The 13295-nt window shown below is 37.2% G+C and overlaps 1 protein-coding gene and 1 long non-coding RNA gene across 6 annotated transcripts in view; one reads left to right on the top strand and one right to left on the bottom strand.

Moving 5' to 3' along the window:
* LOC109539256 (transcription factor Sox-5) overlaps positions 1-13295 on the bottom strand; it is a 100787-nt gene that overhangs the window by 24669 nt on the left and 62823 nt on the right. For 4 of the 5 annotated variants that reach the window (XM_048660568.1, XM_048660564.1, XM_048660566.1 and 1 more), the window contains exons 2-3: positions 9863-10468; positions 8059-8212 (exon numbers count right to left, since the gene is read on the bottom strand). In XM_048660568.1, the coding sequence (XP_048516525.1) occupies positions 8059-8212; positions 9863-10464 (756 nt within the window). In that variant the 5' untranslated portion in view covers positions 10465-10468. Of the gene's footprint in view, positions 1-8058; positions 8213-9862; positions 10469-11531; positions 11729-13295 lie in introns of those variants that run through there. The other variant, XM_048660565.1, reaches the window with a different exon arrangement.
* LOC125502452 overlaps positions 1-13295 on the top strand; it is a 111601-nt gene that overhangs the window by 37475 nt on the left and 60831 nt on the right. The window lies entirely within an intron of this gene.

The following is a 13295-nucleotide window of genomic DNA, read 5'->3' as shown; positions in this document are numbered from 1 at the left end:
CTCGGCGGGAAAGGGCAACAGTTTGTTGAAAGTTTTTTTTTTAATGCAACTCTTTTATGTCCTGATTTTAGTCTTTGTCTTGGGAAAAATTCCGGATAGCAACATATGTAGTAAAATTAAAAATATTGAAAATTCAACTTGGTTTCAATATCGTCGTTTACCACACTCAACCACTCAACACGTAAAAGCAATTAAGATAAAATCCTGAAAAATGTTCCCATAGTGTGACCATTTGTGTCCTGAAGCTGAAACACTAGGGCCAACATTCGCATTTCAGCCCTCCGAAATAAAATATCGAATTTCCCTCTTAAGTCTGGATACTCTTCGTCGTGTCAACTAATAATTCCAAAAGCTCAAAGCCACATCCTGTTCCCATTATTCACTTTGGGATCACAAAACGGCACCTTTTGCACGTTGCCGTTCCGTGCGACTACTTTTTTTCTTCATTTGAAACAACTATTTCCAGCTTTCGTCGGTGCGTTTACTACGAAAAAACACTAAAAAAGGATGTTATGTCTACGGAAAGGGTAGAAAGGCTTAAAAAATGAGTGCGTCTAAAGGTGCCAACTGACATAGAGCATTTCAAAACAACCGCGCTGACGTGTCGCTGAGCTTATTTAGGAAAGTCACCTCGTTTAGGTACTTAGAATGTTTAACTTATGTTTCGAGGGTGGCATCTTAAGGGAACCAGCCTGTCAAGCGGTTTTTTCTGGCGATTTATCACCAATTTCCAAGGCTTGAAGCCGACGTAAAACACTTGAATAATGTCATAACTAAGTACATCAGCGTTCGGGCGAAATTTTCTCTAAAAAATGTGTTTTCCATGAACAAAAATAGAACAATCTGAGCAGCACACAAAAAGAGTATCGGGCCGAAAACCATATTGCCACTAAGAAAGTGCCAGTCGGTTTATTTTTGTTTCTACAGGTACTTAAACACCACAAAGCTTTCAGATATTGTGTTAATAACGGTGTAGTCATAAAACGTTGAAACAGTTTATTATAGGTGAGTAGGAATATTTATCGGAACGCCAAACATAAAATTCGGATTGATGTTAACCACAAGTTTAAAATCATTCACTACATCGACCATAAAAATTATCAAAATAATGCGCACTTTGCCCCAAATCAATTTTCCCACTCGATCGATCCATCGTCCATTCGATTGGACCGTTTCTTTTTATTGTTATTTTCCATTTAACATTTTTTGGGCGTTAATATTTATGATCAGGAACTGCGAAATTTAGTCTAGTTTTGGGTTATTTCTAGTGGTTTTTCTACTCTTTCCATTTATTTTGAAACAATCGCAAGGGACTTTCTTCAAATTTTCGTAATAGTAAAAATGTGTCGTTATTTTGAGGCAAAAGTATCACTTTCGTATTTGGGATTTCCTCTTTGGCTTCTTGGATATTCAAATTTCTAAAAGTTTTAATAATTTATTGATTTTATTAATGTCTCATGTACACTTGGATGTGTGCCAATTTTTCTTTCTCTTAAACTATATTTAATGTGCCTACTTAAAATTAGTTTGTTGATGGTTTTCAGATAATTGTTAATCGATTTTTCGTAATGATATCAGAAGAAACACATGCCTCATGCTCGTCACCATAAACTCGAAAAACGTCCAAAAAGATCAACCCGAATACAATTTTTCAAATGAGACACATCGGACTTCGAGATCTGTATCTCTGATATTTATGTTCATTGAGTTCTCGGAGGCATTTTAAGAATGTGTAGCGCTTCTTCGCGCGTGTGTGTTCGTTCAGAAAAAAACGACAAAATATTGTTTATATCCAAAGTCATCCAAGAATCTCCACTAATAAATCTCCAAGAGTAATTCTCGCTTGCTAAGGATAAATGTACGTTTTTAACGCATTATTTTGATTATTTAATATTTTTATGACTTGCGTAGAATTAATTAGTGTCGCCCGTGGTGTGGCTAAAGTAATTTTGTGAGATTAAAGCACATTTTTAATTTATCTTCAACGATTTTCAGTTGCTTCATTCTAAAACTGCCTCCAAGACCTATTGACCAGATTTGTTATATTAATTATTCGCAAAGAACTATATTAGAAATTTGACACCAATGTATTTGATTGCACCTGCAAAAGACGGTTTTTCACTCATTACTAAATCAACTGTAATTTCATCACAATAGTCAGATGAAATGCCTTCATTGCATGATTTTTAACAGAAAAGTGCATCTTATCTTAAAACAGGTAATGATTTCTTGACTAAATTGAGATAAATGGGAAATTGTTGTGTTGGGGATTCAGTCTAAGCTGTGGTAAGAAACAAACTGTGCTAGCATGAATTCGAAAATTGTCGTTTTTTGTCTTCTTTCTAGATAATGCAAAACTAATTAAATGCATGTTTTGTTTTTGATTAAATGGTACGAGTAGTACGTTTTATTAGATAAAAAGTTTCGCTTTTCTGAAACGCAGTCTAGTTAGAATCTTCCCACCGATTTGGCAAATGCGCTTTGAGAGTCGCAATTTAATTTACACAAGAAATAATTGTACATAAACGCATTATCATTAGCTCATACCCTGACTGCGATTTGCGAAAACTTCCCGGCAACGGTTCCGGGTTGCCATCAAAGGAGCGCGACTTTGGTGCCCCCGTCGATTTATCCCGTTTCTGTGTAATTAAGTAATGGAAATCAAAGTCCTGCTTTCTGATGTAGCGTTATTTGTTTAAGAGTTAGAGCCGATCTGCATATCCGTCCCGCTTTTCTCTGTTTGAATATTAGAATCGACGTTGTTTTATTGCGCTAACGGGACGCTGGCAGGGGATTGATTATTCGGGGGGCGATTTTTTTCCTCGCTCGTCATTAACGAAAAAGCTTTTCGCCTTCTGGCCTGGTCCTTTGAACGTGGCCGGACCTTTGCAGATCGGTCAGCAGTTATAGAAATTTGCCAAACAGCCCCTTTTCAACTGCACAAAAACAAATTATGCTTGATTAGCAGTGGAAATTAGCGGCCGAACAGACCAGTGGGAGAAATAACAGAATCAAACTGGTAGATAAACAAGACGCCTCTATGCAGGAAAAAAGTTGTCAATGCCTGGTCGTTAGTACAAGGAAATAATGATTTATTAGAACATGTTTTTCTTGGCGATTAATCGGAATCTAATATTACCAGGTAATTGCGAAGAGCACGACAAAATTAAGTATGCATCAAATAAAAAAACTCAAATCGGATTAACATGCTCGAAGCAAACGCCTAGAGGAATGGAAACGTGCATCGTTTCAGCTCTTTCATATACATGGTGATTGAACTCAGCAAATTTAGTTGAGGCACTAACAATAACTGCCTAGAATAGTATTTAATTTCTATTCCATCAGGAACTAGAGGCTTTTATTCCCAGCGCTTTCCATGTGCCACTCACCAAGCAAGAGACATAAAGCGCTGCTGGTATCTTCGTTACCGCCAGCTTCATTTTGGTTATTAGCTGCTCACAAACAGCAAATTCAAATAAAACACACATGAATAACATTTAATGATGACGCACCCCCAGCTTCGCCTAGCTACATAATATACATATTATTATTAAGAAGAGTAAACTCAGAAATTCCGATTATGAATTTCGTGCAAAGAGAAAGGGATGTTTGTGTTGCGGCATTCGAAATTCAGCATACACAAGCGTAATCAGAGTGGGAATCTGCAAACAAACACGAGCAGACGGGATAACTGTGCCACAAAGCAGAATAGAATATTACATGTCATTGTACGATCGCATAATCCACCCTGAAATATAAATGTGGGGGATAAAATTCGAATTTCGGATGTGATGGAATAGTGGCGAGAAAATGGAAAATGTGTCCATGATATACTGATATATAACAGATAATGGCAAGTGGGTAAAACCTGATGTTCCAAAACAGCATACCTAATATAGAATGTGTGTTAGACTCAAAAAACTGAAAAAGTGCAGTCTTTGAGTGAACGTTTTGGAAAATTCTACAAGGAGTTTTTCGGGAAATTAGAATTTTCATAAATGTCAAGTAAATAGTGGTTTTTTCATTGTGCCTCGATAGAGATCAAGCCAAGGGAGATCTTTGTTACACAATGGTTAATACTCGAAATAGGCCAAAATATTCGATTATCTCGAATCAGGAAAATTTTACGCAGCTCTGAAGATGCCTGCCATGTGTGCGAGCGAAGCTCGATTCCGCCATCAGCAACGTACTAACAATCCAAAAATTTACGATTTTTGTGATTTTCGTTGCTTGAGCAAGTCCCTATTGAGAGAACGGACAATCGCCGAAAACACGAGCAAATGTTACCGAACATTTCACGAAACCCCATGTTATTTACGGGAGATAGTTAAACATACGTAAAGTGGGGAAAATGAATCTAAATAAACATTTAAGAATAAAAATATTTAAGATTAAAAATAAAGAGAAAAAAATAATAGACAAGATTAAAATGAATCAATATTTTAAAAGTTTTCGAAATTTTCTTGGGAACTAAGAGTCGAAACCTAAAGTCACCAAAGTATTCGCCATTGTTGGGAACTTTATGATCCTACCTGTCAGCAAACAATAGTAATTGATCCGTCACCAAAAGACCAATGGTGAAGCTTCCAGTGGACGGGCTGGCCAATGAAAATCGGTTTGCGCGTGGGTATCGTCACGCTCCATAACAATTGCTTGTGAAACAAAGCCGAGTTTATTTCTAGATGCTACATTTCCCAGGACGTGGCGAATAGGTGCGAACCTCTACTAACTTGTAGCATTCGCTAAATAGTCGGCGATTTTTGATCAGCAATGATTAATTAGCTCCAAACAGATACGAGCAACACACACCTTTAAATCACAAAAGTCTCACAGATATTGAGACTAAACGCCCTGAAATGGCTTCTGTCTGGTTCAATAAATAAATCTTGCCCTCATGTCGGTGCCGGAAATAGCACCTGTATTACAAATTTCCTCGATACTAATATAGCAATTATATGGCTATCACTTAACGGCATCTTGGGTCATATAGGAAAGTCTCGATGCTTTAATGGGCGCCAACGAATTTATAACTGTTTCAATTATTCGGTCGTAAAAAGAAATCTACTTAATTTGCCACTTAGTCCTGGTGGACAGGCATGACTTTATTCAAAAGCTTCTTTCGTTGCTTTTTATTACTGCCTGAGTGAGTTCTTTTTAGTTTCTTGTGGCTAAAATTGCAGTCTTTTTGGAAAAATCTTCCAAAGTACCCGGGAAGCTTTTGGCAGTTTTACAGAGAGAAACTGTAGTAGGTTCAATTTAGTTTGCAACTCAATGGTGAGGTAACTTGCTTGAAATGGCTGTGTTTATTCCTAATTTATCAACCAGTTAGATAATCAAAGGTTTCCTGAAGGAATCCGGCATGCTTTTGGCAAAGTTTCTTGTGTTTGAGAGCGTCAAAAAATGTATTAATAGGACAGTAGGCCCAGCTTGATTTGCTTCGATACTTGTACAAGTGACCAGCTTCAATGTTCGGCGGCATCTATTCAATTTCCACCATAAATCGCTTAAGATCAAAACGCTGAATCGCATTAGTTGAAATTTACAATGTAAAATGGTTGTTTAATTTATAGCAGTGTTTAACCTTACAAGTATTAAACTCAACAGTACCGCTCGCCAAGAAGACGAGTCGTAAAACGAATGTAAAAGTACCGACCGGGATGATGCACAAACGTTTTACAAGAAGTTTTACAACGTATGGATACGTTCTACAACGACAACAAATAATGTTTCGATAGTCGCCTGACCAGGACGGTTACACAAAAAAAAATCTCGTAAAAGCAAAATTGCCGGTATAAAATCAGCACTGTTGAGTTAATGGGAACTTTTATACGTTCTGCAGGCTTGATTTATATTATCATTGAAATACAATCTGGGAATTAAGATTGAAAGTGGCCTATAATAGTATGACATGCTGCAGATTCTCAGGTGGTGATGATTTGAAGTTCTTTAAAATAATCACTCTGAGACTCTAAAAGTTCAGCAAGCAACGGAATAAGTAAATTATAAACGTTCCATGGCCCATCTAATCAACGTAGCTTGATGACTCTCGACTAACCATCCGAATGCGTCTAATTACCGGGCGTATTTGCTAAAGCCGGGGCCGAAGAAGCACAACAAAAGGGATGTATGCAAATTTAATTTCGATAGAATCACTGGCGGACCGAAAAGAAAGAGCGGAATAAACAAAAAGTCGCCAAAGTGGCCCTCTTACAATCGACTAGTGTACTGCATATTTTACGTTGGGGTTGCTGATCTGCATTCAAGTCATTTCGGCATTACAGCTCTGCTTGCTCTTTTGATATCCTGTGCCGCTTTTCAATAGGAAAACCGTCGATAAAATAAAAAAGATCGTTTACGTCTTGGACTCGGGGGTTAATTTGCAGAATGGTCCGATTTGCCACTCTAAAAGATTAGAATTCGAAGCAATAATGCTGCAGTACAATAAAAATCAAAGTTACTAAATGGCACCAATGAACCAAGTGGACTTGTGCGTAAAATCCTCTGTAGTTGGTTGGCAGGGTACGCTTGCCTAGCAAACATGCTAATTATAATGGATAGGACTATAAACGGTATTAATTACTGGATACAATGTAATGGAGACACAAAAAGCATATAGACAGTTGAATTGAAATGATGGTAATTAGTTGTTATTGTACAGCGGCAGCACAAACATGTCATAATGGATGAATCCCGAACACAGAGGCGCTTTGTGTGCAAATATAATATGCGTGTACAATTTTGATTTGACGTTCAATACGGTCCGTTTGTTCCTGTTTGCTTTGTTGCATTTTGTATGATTGCCTTTTGGCCCCTAATGCTTTGTTTTAGATTTCAAATTTTATATGCTTTTCATTATCAGAAAGCCAATTCTGCCAATTGAAATGAAAATGTTCTCTCTTAGGTCAACTGCACACATGTAAAGCGTTTGAAAAATTGAGCTTCTTAGCCCGTCTTACGAAAGCATTCAGTCGCCCTTTCTATTTTCCACATCATCTTGTCCACTATCACACATTATCGAAATAGGTCTCTAATTAGCAGGCAAACGCCATATAAGATTTCAGTCAATAATTCATCCTTTCAACTAGCCGAGCGACACTTCAAGTGTTACTGTTAATAATTATAATCATTAAATTATTACAATATTCGTCCGATTCAGATTATTCAACTGTATGTTAATCGAGCCCGCTGTAATTAAGCACTGAATTCCAATGGTGATAAAACAAGAAGTAGCAGCCGCAGCAGCAGCACCTGCACCAACGACAACACCGGACACACCTTAATATATTTATCGCCGTTTTGAGAAAATCTCAGGTTACTGTCTTATCAAAAAACAGCGTTATTGAACACGGCCGCTAGAGTAAATTACCATTATCTGAGGCTACGCATTTCGAATTTACATAAGTGTTGCCAGCCATGTAAAAAATCGCACAAGAACTGGCTAGATCGGATGACTTTTCCCCGAGGATTCTGCCAATGAATGAAAGTGCCGAGCGATCATCTCTAGTCCAGTACAATCAGAAGTATTTTTTTGTCAAATGTTAATGCGAAAAATTACACAATCCCCTTGAAACATTGGAGTAATTTTCAATTAATTAGCAATCAGAGTCAGTGAATGTAGAAGAGCCATCAACATTGCCGGCTGATAATGGAAAATCCTCAGTCTCAGCTCATTTTTTCTCTAAAACTGCCATTAAATAGTCGCTGGCATCATTAATACATACTATGGACTGTAAAGGCCTCGCAAAGGCTGGACTACATTCTCAGCGCTATGCATATCTCCGTTAAACGTTGAAAAATGCTTAATTATTTCTACGATTAATATGCACGATGAGAATGAAGCACCCGCTGAGCTTTCGATACCAGTCTGTAATGCCTAGCTTTATCGGCTCATTTATTATTTTAATAGCGGACTTTACCTGGCTAAAGTGCGTGTAGGACTCCGGCAAATGTAGTATTTCAATTTCAACTGAGCCTGTTCTCCTCGATCGCGCTTACGTCTCATGAATTTTCAACTTTCTACCGTACAAGTGCAACGAGATAATTCAGCTCTAATCTTACCTTGTTTCCATCGGGATGTTGCTGCTGCTGCTGGACCAGTAACTGTTCACGAGCCATCTGAAGCTGAATAATCAGCTCCGACAGCTTCCGATCTTTTTCCATCAGATTATCACCAGACAGTGCTTGTTGGATGGCGGCAGCAGGCTCAACATCCCTGCAACAAAAACCGCCTAAATCATCATTGGGTCCAACAGTATGAAACTGAGACATTAAAAGCAACTATAAATAGTCGGACAACAAGACGTAAATTCCGAAATCTCCTTGACCACAAAACAAAACTAATGAACTCTGACCGAAATATAACAAAAGATAAGTGATGTAACTTTATGTAATTGCTTTTCATTATTCTCTCATTGTGTAGTTGGGTTTTAATGATAGGCGCCCATTCATGAACTGGTCACATTTATTATTATTTTTAGATCGCAGTCCTATCACTCAATTCGTAATGAGGATTGTAAATAATTAATGTTTGATCTAGTTACAGTGAACTTTCGAGGGTTGGTTCCTTTTGTAGAATTTTGGCCTTTACATGCCCAATGTTTTTCATAATTTTTTTCGATTATTGCTCATGATTGCAAATATTTAGGACCCGTTCAGCTTCTTTTAAGCACATCATCAAGACACTCACTGTCCATCCATTCTCTAGCCTCACTTCAAAAATTAATTCAAATCGCATAAAACTCTGAGGTTGGCGCGCTTCATGAAGGTTGATCAATGAATCGTTTTACGCAACTGCAGTATCTCAATTTAAAAATTCCAACTTCTAAAGTAAAGCCAGCAGAAACTTGAAATATTGACATTCTGTAAAATACACTTGAGTGAATCTTCAAACCTTCAAAAATTCATTGAAATTGCAAAAAATCCTGAGTTTTGCGCGGTTCATAAAGGTTGATCTGAAAATGAATTGGTTTTCGCATCTGCAGGGTCTTAAATAAAAAATAAAAAATTACAACTTCCAACGTGAAGCCAGTAGAAACTTGAAAGATTCATATTCGGTAGAAGACACTTGAATGTTCAAATCAAAAAATTTCGGTAAGAGTTTTGCGCGGTTTGTAGAGGTTGATGTGAAAATGAATCGGTTTACGCATATACAGGATCTGAAATATAAATTACAATTTCCAGTTTAACTCCATGCAATGACGCCGATTCGAAATCACCCTGTACAATAAATCGAGATTAAACCTTCAATTTCCCAACTGATTTCGATTAGTTGAAAAGTAATTAATATGGCGGTAACCATTTGCTGTACGTGCATGATGAATATTGGAAAGCATAAAAAGTGACGATTCATCTGAATTCCCAATAAACTTAGGATTTTCTTTATAGAAACGTATCAGGCTGGAATTAAAGTTTACGATATGGAAGTGCGGTGCAACAGAAAGATGCCAGAACCGATTCATATTTAAATTACTTTAGAGGTTGTAATGTTTGATTGCTTCGAGGAAATATCGGTGGCAATAAAAATTACTTGGCTCCTTGGCAAAGATCCGCGCATCTTCTTATATTGGTTTTACATAATTCAGCTTTTTATTGGCTAGTAACGTCACACCGATTTGATGGTTTACTGCTGCATTTTAATATACAAAGTGATTCAAAATTAGCATATTTTATTTTAAGTGTAAAACGAAATCTGAAACTGTGCAAGTCGTTTGTAAGATTTTGTATTAGCAAAAATCACGGATAAAACCGGCAAATCGGCTCAACTTGAACTCAGAATAGTCATGAGTAAACAGTTGAGAGAGAGAAAACTGTTAACTTTCCAAAACCCAAATTAGTAGATTGTAAGATAAATGGATATACTTACGAATTGTGTGAATTAGGAGTTGAGGATGGTGTAGGTCGTCTTTCCTCCCTCATGGAACTGTTGCTAATTTTCGACGTTAACCGCTTGAGAACATCGTCCATGGAACGTTTGAGTGGATGTAAGGAACTATTATTGTTCATTAAACTATTGTTGTTATTGTTGTAATGAAAGTTGCTCTTAATGTCCGAACTGGGTGAACTGCACTCGGAGGAGTTTCGCCGCCTCTCCAAGTCCTCATTGTGCAAAGAGAGGGCGGAAATGCACGGCGACACTGAGGTGATCATCGAATGAGGAGGCTCGTTCGCGGATATTTTCGCTGTCTTTGATGGTATCTGGTCTTCGTCCAGGCCGTCGTCCAATTCACTTCCGCAAGCACTGGGCGATGAGGATTCGGACAGTTTGTTGTAGAACGTCGAAGAAGTGTTGACCATAGTGTTGGGTTCTTCTTCGCAAATATCACTGAGATTGTTGCTGCTTGTTTCGTCCAAGTCAGTCAAGCCACCTCCATCGCTTCCACTTCCCAAATTTGCCTGGATTGGTGGTGGTTCCGTTGAACTGCCGTCTTGAAGTTTTGTTGGTGGCGACTTCCTCTTTGAAGACATATTTCTGGAAAGAGAAACGCAAATTTATTCCCTGGATCAACAGCACCCATTCACATTTATATGTTCTGAGATTCGAAGTCGATTAGCCGAATGTGTTTTCCTTGGCCTATCGGAAATTGAGATGCAAATAGTCCCATCGTGAAGGAATCTGTTTCTTAGGTAGTCAAATTATTCACGGTTAAATGTGGTCACTTTCCATCTTCCTTAATTAAAACGTGGAAGTAGGAGTGCACGACTTGTACGGGACCGACTTTCTATTTAATTTGGCCGAACGTTGATTGAACGCTATTAGCAACATCATATTTAATAATTTCTGCATGCTCTAAACGTTTCGATTTTCTATTGGGGTAATTGACAATTTGGGAACGACAATTTTTCTAGTGCTTGTCATTAGAAAATACGTTTCCTAATGGTTTTTTTCAGGAAGTTGTTCTAATTGAGTTCGAATGGTTTTGAAGCAAAAAATGCTCTTTGGTGAAGCTTCTCATTGTCAATGTACTTTGCCGATTTAACTCAATGTAAAATCTTAGTTTGTAATGTTTGGATCTGGTGGAACAGTTTGCCCTAATCAGTCGAGGTTTGATTAGATGAGAAGAGGAAAATCTTCAATTTTACAAATTTTGCCTAGTGTTCGCTCCTAGAGAACGTTGAAATTGAATATGGTAGACGCAAAACTCCTTAGAAGATTCATCAATTAAAGCACATACAACATTTTATTTATCCAATCAGAACGATTATTGAGAAATTTCCGCCTTAATGCATAAAATTAACTTGGCTGATGAGTTGACCTGTTATAAAAAGAGAAAACTCATGCAATTATGCGGGTAAGTGCACAGATAAACGTTATCTAATAATAATTGCGAACAGTAACAACTTCGAGTCTGAAAAGTTGAAAATTTCAATTTGGTTCTAGTATTAATTTGCCGATTATTTTGAATAAATGCAAAGAATTAAGAAGGGAACATAATGGCAACGCACACATCATTGATAACATAAATGAAACTGCTAATTGAAGCTTTATCTGGTGCTTTTGCAACCAAAATTCTCGGAAATATTAAAATTCTTACATTTCTTGAGGTTTTAGTCGCATTCTGCATCCAGAGCGGTTCTGTGAACAGTTCTTCGCCTAACACGACAGTATCAATTTCACCTGAACAGTGCACTGATATTACACTTTTTGATACTTAAATTGAACTTTAAGTCGGCGCTAAACGCGACTATACTTGATCAGTTGGTTTCGAAGATCTGGCTGGATTCGCCAAAAGAATTTGCAAACCGGACTTGTTATCGGTGAACTTGAGAACAATCGGATTCACACAATTACGGGGTCAGCCGCTTTATCGCCGATTTGGCTAAATAAGTGGTGAAACAAAGTCTCCACGCTCACAGTACATGAGACATTTCGGGCGTCTCAATAAAACGAACTGCGTTTTAGATTTTGCATTCAAATGGCTACAATATAAAAAAAAAGCTTAATTCAACGTTGTTTCTTTGCGGAAGTTCACGCAAATGTTCGCTTTTTTCAGTGATAAATTAATACCATCAATATCCCCCAAGTTTTTTCCATGGAAACTGCCCACATGATTCTCAAGGAAACTTTTCAATAAATTAGCAGACAATCGAGCTCGTTCATTGGCCTGATTAGACACGAAATGGAAAAACATAAAAATTTCGAACGACGTCAGTTCAAGTCGGGAAAATAAGAAAAAAAAACAACCGCCGGCAAAGTTCCGCCTTATTTCCTTTTATTGCAAAGAAAATATTATTAAGAAGTTGAAAGGATGGAAAATAATAAGTATAAAAGCGCAAGATGAAAGAAAGGGCGTTTCTCGTGAACACCCGAATCGAAACAGAAATAATATAATAAACGATGAAAATATTTATTTGAGAAATTAGATTTGTTGCCCCCTCTTTATCAGAAGAAAAATTGCTGGCTCGGCAGAGGCACAGCCCAATCGATACGGCTCGAGAAAGCTGCTGTTTTCTTTTGCTAAATAAAGTCCATCGTCTGTGTCATTAAATTCTTTATTTATTTTTCGCATAAAATTACGTGCCTTTTCATAAAAGCCGTATTATTCCGAGCAGAAAATTCAGCGTTTCATGCTGCAGATGCATCGGAGCTTTCAATATTTGCTGTTTTTCAACAATCCGACCTAGACTAGTCTAGTTCTGCTTATCAGCATAGACTAGACTATTTGTGGTTGCACAATTTAACGAGTTGTTTAGATGACACGTTCCACTTTTTTTATTTGACAACATCTAATCATTGTTGAGTTGCCCAAGCTCCCAAAAGCGGCAAACCTCATTTCAATAATGGCTTTAAATTACAAAAAATTATAAAATAGCTGTTTGATACTTTCTCACTTAATGCGCCTTTTTATTTATTAGACATTCACACCAAAACAGTGTTTCCATCGTAGGAGTCGTCACTTTGCTACGACTTGATGGGAAAAATTGATTTACCTTTATTAATTTGACCATTTCGAATTAATGATCATTATGCAGATTGTCGGCTACAAAATGGCGTTTATCTATTAAGATGTAGGATCTTTTGTAATGTTAGTTATATCACGAATCACACCCACGGAAAGTTGTAAAATTAATGAAAATTCTGCATATTAATAGGCGATAAACGTAACTTACTCAACGGCGTTGTCTAGAATGATTTATGAAAATTGTATTATTTATTTTAGATTTTTTACGTGCTAATAGTCATTAAAAGCTTCTAAGTTTTCTTTTTGAAAAATCCCTTAAAATCAACAAGAGGAACTAAAAAAACATCCATTCCAGGCATTTGGGGACTATTTTTATTGTTTCCGATTGAAAATTTA

Source organism: Dendroctonus ponderosae, unplaced genomic scaffold (genome assembly GCF_020466585.1).
Source record: "Dendroctonus ponderosae isolate FM_Combo_2020 unplaced genomic scaffold, Dpon_F_20191213v2 Dpon_F_20191213_1, whole genome shotgun sequence".
NCBI lineage: Eukaryota > Metazoa > Arthropoda > Insecta > Coleoptera > Curculionidae > Dendroctonus > Dendroctonus ponderosae.
This window is presented reverse-complemented; position numbering and strand designations above follow the sequence as displayed.